Below are 7,810 nucleotides of genomic sequence, written 5' to 3'. Positions count from 1 at the left end.
GCTGGGGCAGGAAGCGGTATCTATTGGCGTTAGCAGCCTAACAGGTCCAGGGTAGGGCTGCTTTCAGGCGCTCACACAACACTGTCAGGAATGTGTCTGGAAACATCTCTTGGCTCAGCCTTCTTGGGTGGTAGCTTCGTCCTCAGGCAGGTTCTCCCCTCGTGGTGTGGTGGCAGCAGCTGCCACCAGCGGCTCCAAGCTTGCGTTCTGTAACTCAGCATTGGAAGCAGAAAGAGAAGGTGCCTCTTGCCCAGTAGTTCAAAGAGCTGATTCTCAGTGGACCCACTTGAAAGAGGTGCTCCTCCCCAACCCAACCATCATCATTATGGAGTTGAGCATATTCCAATATGGGTCTCCTGGGCCTGGCTCATGTGACTGCTGCCCCCAGACAGGACTGCAAGGACCGAGTGGGGACAGATGACATCCCGGGAGATCAGAGTGCTGCCTCCAGAAGAAAGGGAATGAGTATCGTAAGCTGCAACCACAGAGCCCCTCGGTAGTTTTCGCAAGCGGGAAGGTGGTTGTGGGTAGAAGAAATTGGCATGTGCAGGGCTTAAAAGCAAGGAAAGGTTTAGACTGGAGTCAGGCTAACTGCTGAGCAGTTTAAATTCGTCACCTAGGACAGAAGTTCCCCAAGAACAGATACTGCCTAATATATGACTATCTTGGGTTTGACACAATCCTGTGAACACCCCTAGATTCTGACACCTCCTCACAAATTAAGTTACAGGAAAATGAAAGCACCACAATAATTTGTCCACGGTATCAGCAGTAATCTCTGCTCCAAGAAGCTGACACCAAGTAGCTGACAGATAATATAAGCATTGCCAGGATAGGTGCAATTACCAGCTTTACAACTGTAACAACATGCCTTTCTCTAGTGCAGTGCAGTGCATGTGACAGTGATGTCACAGATATAGCCCAGATGCAGCCCGAGGAACTGTCCTTTTGAGAGGTAACCAAGAATGGTTTGCGCATCCAGCTCACATCCTATGGGATGTCCAAGGCTCTCCCATCGCAAGAAGCTCATTTTGGCCCTGGAATGGAGCCCCGATTGGACGCTGCATTCGTTCATTCCATCATTCAACCAATACTCAGTGCTGCTAAGTCAGGCTCTCTGACAGGCACTTGGGATACAGCAGGAACAAAAGGACCAAAATCCTTGCTTGAATGGAGTTTATGCTCTAGAGGGGAAGAGAGGACCATACATAAAACAAATATATGAAATATATTTTAGAAGGAGAGAAGTGCAAGGAAAACCCAGCAGAGAAGGGGAGCAGGAGAGATGAATACGAGGTTTGCAGCGTCAGATGGGCTGGTGAGGGATTGTCTCCCTGAAGATGCAGCATTGGAGCAGAGACTGGAAGGAGGTGAGGAGTGACAGTGGATATCCAGGCAGAGGGCACAACAAATGCAAAGCATGGGGCTTGGAGGAAGAGGAAGAAGGTCAGTGGGGCTGGAGACGGGTGGGCCGGAGGAGAAGAGGTGAGAAGACAGGTACATCTGCATTCACCTCCTTCACATGTTCTCAATTTTCCTTAGCTCCATGAGGACAGAGACAAGGAAGTTGGCACCTTCTCCTTGATTTCTCCCTGCAGAAGGCATCTGTGGGAGCAGCTTTTCTAAGGGATGGGGGCAATGAGGGGGGTTTACATTGCAGCAAAGCAGATGACTGATTCTCAAAAGCCCTGCAGCATGTTGCCCCTGGGAACATCTCCCTGACCTTTCTGGCAAGGTCCCACCTCTGCCTTGGTTCCCAGCATGCTCTCCTCCCTTCCTCCCTCCTTGCAGTTCCCTCACATTTCTCCCCAGAGCTTTCCCCTAGTGTCTGCTTCCAGACCGCACCTGTCCCCCGCCACCTTTTTTTTTTCCTGTGGAGGTACTGGGAATTGAACCAAGTATCTTGTGCATGCTCAGCACCAAGTGAGCTATACCCCCACCCCCATCACATCTTAAGACAGGTCATTGTTTCTACAAAACTAAGGACTACCCACTGGGGGGTGGGGCATCTCTCCTCTTCATCATCCAGAAACTCCAACAGAAATCTGGAAATTTCTCTGTCTCCTCTCTCTTTCCTCATTTCCATACATGGATGAGAACTGGGCAGAATTGTATTTTCCTACTAACACAAATGGTGCCTATACACCCATCGCCTTTTCTCTTTCTCTCTCATGCACACTTTGGAAGGTGTTGGAAGGTGATACTGTCAGTTTTCTCTCTAAATAGCTATTTTTGTCTTCCTTTTTTTTTTTTTTTTTTTTTTTTTTTAAGGAAAAGTGAGTGTTAGTAGCCCAACTCTAGAGGGTTCCATTTACATAGGACCCTGGAGTTGTGCAGTGCACAACATGCACAGCCGTATGAAGCAACTCTCATCACTTTAAGAGACACAGAGCAGGCAGGCAAAAAGGTCCCTGACTCCCTGCTCCTGGTCCACTGCTACAACAAAGAATGCCTTTCTTTGGCTAGAGGGGAGGAGATGGATGACTTTGACATGTTTTTCTTTTGAACCGGGTAGCCTTCCTTTTCTTTTCCTCTTTCATCTTTGCTTCTCCTTCAGGCATATCCAGGAGCATCTTCCCAAACTAAAAGGTCACATGCTTTACATTCTTGTAGAGCAGATGTCAGGCTTATCAGGGGCAAAAGCTACCATTAGTGCTGTAAATCCCGATGTACAATGTAAGATGTATGAAGGGGAGAGAGGAGAAGAGAAAGGAGGAGGGCGGGGGGCTTGCTTTCTTCTTGTCCTGAGGTCACTCTTGTTCCAAGCTTGTTGACCTCTGAATTTGTAGGTTCTCTGTGCTCCAAGGAAGAACACCATTGAGTAGCTGCTTGGTGCTGAGTATCCCCTCCTCACCAATCTCCTTCCTTATTTTCCAGCTCAGCTAAGACTTGTTCTCCCCTCCCTCCCCTTTCTTTCTTCTTTTCTTTCCTTTTCTTTTATTCTTCCCTTCCTCCCTTTCTTCCTTCCCTCCTTCCTTCCTTTCCTTCTCTTCTTCTTTTAAGGTATGTCCATGTGCCCTAGAGAGGGGACTTAGAGGCACAGCTTCAGAGCCCCACAGGCAGTCCCTGGTAAGGTCTGACCTTGAAGCCCAGGTATCCTGGGGAAATGAAGAGCAGGCGCTTCTCTTTCCCAAAGGACCAGAATTCATCCTGGGCTGGCTTCTATTGCTGGCTTGTGGTGACATGCTGTGACTAAGCCAGGGTCATGATGAGTCACTCACAGCAGGGAAGGTGCCCTTGCTCCCCACCCCTTCCCAGAGCAGGCCCAGGGATGTGTGAAGTGGGTACGGAAGAGATGTGTTATTCATGGAAGACTAAAACCCAGGGCTGACTGATTTTCTTTAAATGTCTATTTCTGCAGTCTTCTCCTACTCCCTATCTGCCCGCTAGTCCTATCTCAGAAGTCTGGGGATACAGCAGAGTGACCACAGCTCTCTTCTCCTTCTAGGAGTTGAATCCCAGCTTCCAACTCAACAGCTGTGTGTCACTGGACAAGTTACCTAACCTCTCTGAGCTTCATCTGCAAAGTGAGAATCATTGTAAAATATCAGCCCATAAGGTTGTTGAGAGGATTACATGAAATGATCCTTATAAGGGCAGTTAGTCCTATGCCTGGAAGGTAGTAGTCCCTGAATAAATGTTAGCCATCATTATGAAATGTTTATGGCATGCCTCCTACACTAGATGCCTGGCTTTTGAGGAAATCTAGCATGGAGCAGACAGACATGTAAATGAAAGATTACAGTACAACGAGTAAGAACTGTAATGGAGATAATATGGACATAGTGGTGTAGATGAAGAGAGGGAGTGATGTGATGTCAGGAAAGGGGAGGCATTTGAGTTTGAGATGCCAAAAAGACCCCAGGAAGGAGAAACACAAGATTCATGTAGGAACAATGAAGATGAGACTGTGGCCCAGTTTTATAGTGTGAGATAAACTGTGAGTTCTAACACCTGGAGACTGTTAAAAGTTTTACACAGGGTAGCAGCAGATTCAGAGCTATAATTTGGAAAGCACAAACTGGCAGATGTGTGTTGTGCAATTAGGGGCAGCAAGACTATAGAACACTGTGTGCAGGCTGTCACAGGAATACAGATATAGACATGGAATATAGAGATAAAAATGATTGTGACGGCAGGGAGAGTAGAGGGTAACCCATAGCTACAATTAGGGTTTAGAGAATCTGGGAAGATAACTTGAGAGCCTCAACAGAAAGATCTCCATACTTCCAACTGGCTTGGCACACTCTGTTCCCTTTGTCTTGAATGCTCTTCCCCCACTTGCTATTCGATATTCAGCTCAAGCCACCTCTGCTGGGAAGCCCTCTTGGATCCCTCTACAGTGAATTAGGGGGCCTATTCTGCGTTCCTAGAGCCCCTTGTCCCTTTCCCATCATACCACTTAGCATTCCTTCGTCATTGACTGTTTCCTGGTTCCTCCCACTGGTCTGAGAATTCGGTGAGGGAAGGGCCCAGCCTTGAAGACCTTTGCACCCGCAGTGTAAGTGTGGTGTCAAATGTTTGCTGAATGAATCAATGAAAACAAGAACTTTAGCAGGCCTGGGGAGAAGCTGGAGGAACCATCAGAAAAAGACTGTCTCAAGGCACTCAGGATGTGGGACCATATGACCTTTTTCTACGCCAGTTCTGTCTCCTAATCGCTGCCTAGAAGCCCTGGCTCTTACAGGAACCTGAAGCCTGGAGGAGCGTAGAATGGCGCGCGGCCAAAAGCGCAAATCCAAACCTCTGCGGACAGAGAGCTGAGGCCCCGCCCCTCAGCCGTAGACTCCGCCTCTGCACCTTCTGCAGTCCCGGTCCCCGCCAGGCGGCGACGCCCAAGAGGTCGCATGCGCAGTGAACGGGCGAGCTGTCCCTTGCCCTTCTCCCAATGGCGGGCGGCGGTCCCCTTCCCGGCATTCTCCAGGGGAGAGGGAGCGCGTCATTTCCGGTGGGGAAGGCCCGCGGCCGCCGCCGCCATTTCGGGCGCTGCTGTGAGGCTGAGACCCGAGCCGGTCCGCTGGGCGGCGGGCGCCGGGGTTGGAGGGGCGCGCGCGGCGGCGGCGGCCCAGCGTGTAGGCGCGGAGGCGGCCATGGCGGGCAACTTCGACTCGGAGGAGCGGAGTAGCTGGTACTGGGGGCGGCTGAGCCGGCAGGAGGCGGTGGCGCTGTTGCAGGGCCAGCGGCACGGGGTGTTCCTGGTGCGGGACTCGAGCACCAGCCCCGGGGACTATGTGCTCAGCGTCTCCGAGAACTCGCGCGTCTCCCACTACATCATCAACAGCAGCGGCCCGCGCCCGCCGGTGCCACCGTCGCCCGCCCAGCCTCCGCCCGGTGAGGGACGGACGGGACGGGAGGCCCCGGGCGGGGGTGAGGGCCGCGGAACACCCCAGCCTGGCCGGCTGCTCTTCGAGAGCTGACCTCCACGAGGGACGTGGGCAGAGGGCTGAAGTGACCGTGGCTGGGGAGCATTCGCTCCCACGGATGAGCGGGAGTGTGTGGGGGAGGAGGAGCCGCTGACCCAGGCCTCTGGGTGTGACTTGGGAGGACAGCCCAGGGGAAGGGGAACTGCTTCGGCCCCAGGGTGGGGCTAGTGCCTGAGCAGGGCCGGGCAACGTGGGGACAAAGAGCTGAGGGGGCTGTTGGCACTGCGGGGGCATCACTTGGCAGCGTTGCCTGGAATGAATCCTATAACCCTACAAGTGGCTTTTTAGGCTTGAAACATTTCCTGCAGTGTTGGAGAGCCGGGTTTGGCCATACTCCCCTGGTGGCCTTTGGTAGGAAGTCACCACATACTAGCCGGGAGGGATGGAGACACCCTCAGGAAACCGGTCAGCTTTTTCCTTTCTTGGGCATTTTTCCAAAATACTTTTACCGTCCTCTTCCCCCACGCAGGACGAAGGTGGTGAGCTAAGTGCCTTGGTTATAGAAGAAAGGCCTTTGTGACCAGCCTAAAATAAACTGATGCTTGGCGGACTGTCCAAGAGATGTTAGTGTCCAGAGACTGCCCTCCACAATTACGGAGTTCTAGTTTTCAAAGCGATTAGTGGAGGAAAGATTTTTTTTTTCCAGGAAATAAACTAGAAATAAGCCAATGGAAACAATCCTTCCCCTGAAAGTGAATGGAACTCCATTTTTCCTTGGACTTAAACATTGTCAGTTTGGTACTTCAGGGCCTCTCCTTGCTCAGTAAGTGGGGGACTGTGGCCTGAGTCTTCCAAAATGTTGGGAACAGACCTGGCTGAACTGATTCTCTGACAATTTAAATTATCTGCACTGGATCTTCCTGGCCAAAGATGGAGATATGACTGTCTTACCCATGCTATTGGAGTTGTCTGGGGAGTGTTGAGGAAATTTATGCACTTGGTACTTGAGATTTGTGAGGTACAGAGTAATTCTGAGGTTACCATTATCTGTGAACAGCACCAAGAGTCTTAGTGCCTTCTCACTGTTCCCAAGTTGAAGCAGTTTCCTCCTGACCAGCTGAGACTAGATCCAGGTCAGTCTCACGTGAATTAGGAGGCTCCTGAACCAGCCTTTGCAGACTTACCCTTTTAGGATAGTCGTAATTTAGCTTTATTCACTCCGGCCAGAAATAGGGAGATGGAATAGTGTCTTTGTTGTTAACACATTCCAATTTTTAAAAGAATATGAAATCTTTAAGCCCACAGATTATCCTAGGTCTTTCTCAGTCTGGTTGGTTAAATAGGGTTATAACATGAGACTGGGACATTTATGTAATATGTATTTACCCTAAACCGAGTATGTTCTATTTTTCACCACCTTCATAGTGTCTAGAGTTTTGCATTACTGTGCAGTGGCATGATGGCAGTCAGTCACTGAAACTCAATTTTCAACCTTTTGTTTGTGTATGTGTTTTGTTGGTTGCAAAATTTGGAAATGGTGGCAGGCATTTTTATTTGAACTTTCCCCACATCTTGGCGTTACGACTTAATCTCAGCTCTTACATTAATATGGAGCTCCACCTTTTCATAACAGATATGAGTTCAGATCCTTGGCCCAAGAGAGAAAGTGCAGGTTGCCAGAGTTTGTGCATGGGGTGTGGAAAGTTCATGGGCATGGTAATTCTTTCTGCCATGTACCCTATTTTCCACATAGGAAAATTGATTCAGTTGCTGTTTTTGTAAGGATTACTTAATCTTTGTTCTCCCTCTCCTCTGTCAAGCTCTTTTTCTTTTGAAACCACACAATACAATTTCTTGGATTTTAGAAAGGCATATACAATATTCATAGCTAACATTTATTGATTGGTTATTCCATGCCAGGTACTTCATGTGCCTTGGCTCACTTACTGTCTATAACAATCTAGTGAGGAAATTACTGTGATCTCCATTTATTAAAATATTTCTACCTTATAAATGAGGAAACTGAAAGTAACTTGCCCAAGGTCACACAGCTAGTAAATGACTGAGCCAGAATTTAAACCTACGAATTGTGACCTGAGAGCTGTTACTATTACACCGTACTCCTTTCTGTCAAAGCCAGTTTCCTTTTGAGATCCCAGCAGTGCACTTTGAGGACTCAACACTTTTGTCTCTGTCCTGGGTCTCAGATTCTGTTTAAAGATTAAAAGGAAAGGATAACAAGAAGAACCTGGCTTTAACGTTCAGACAGTACACATCTGCCACTCAAAGTCAGTCATGAAGAGGCTTTAATAATCTTATTTGGCAAACTGAATATGGGAAATGAGCTTTTTGCTTAGAATTATATAGTGTATTTTGTGAACATAATGTATAGGTTGAATTTGTATGACTTAGATACAGATTTTAGAGGCATAGGGACAGAACAGACG

General features: G+C 48.9%; 1 protein-coding gene across 2 annotated transcripts in view; it reads left to right on the top strand.

The window, feature by feature from the left end:
- The first annotated feature begins 4,932 nt into the window (after positions 1–4,932).
- CRK (CRK proto-oncogene, adaptor protein) overlaps positions 4,933–7,810 on the top strand; it is a 28,440-nt gene continuing 25,562 nt past the window's right edge. For both annotated transcript variants that reach the window (XM_074343207.1, XM_074343208.1), the window contains exon 1: positions 4,933–5,331. In XM_074343207.1, the coding sequence (XP_074199308.1) occupies positions 5,091–5,331 (241 nt within the window). In that variant the 5' untranslated portion in view covers positions 4,933–5,090. The remainder of the gene's footprint in view (positions 5,332–7,810) is intronic.

The sequence above is a fragment of the Camelus bactrianus genome, chromosome 16 (assembly GCF_048773025.1).
Source record: "Camelus bactrianus isolate YW-2024 breed Bactrian camel chromosome 16, ASM4877302v1, whole genome shotgun sequence".
Taxonomy (NCBI): Eukaryota; Metazoa; Chordata; class Mammalia; order Artiodactyla; family Camelidae; genus Camelus; species Camelus bactrianus.
Note: the sequence above shows the minus strand (reverse complement) of the source record. Positions and strands in the feature narration are given on the sequence as shown.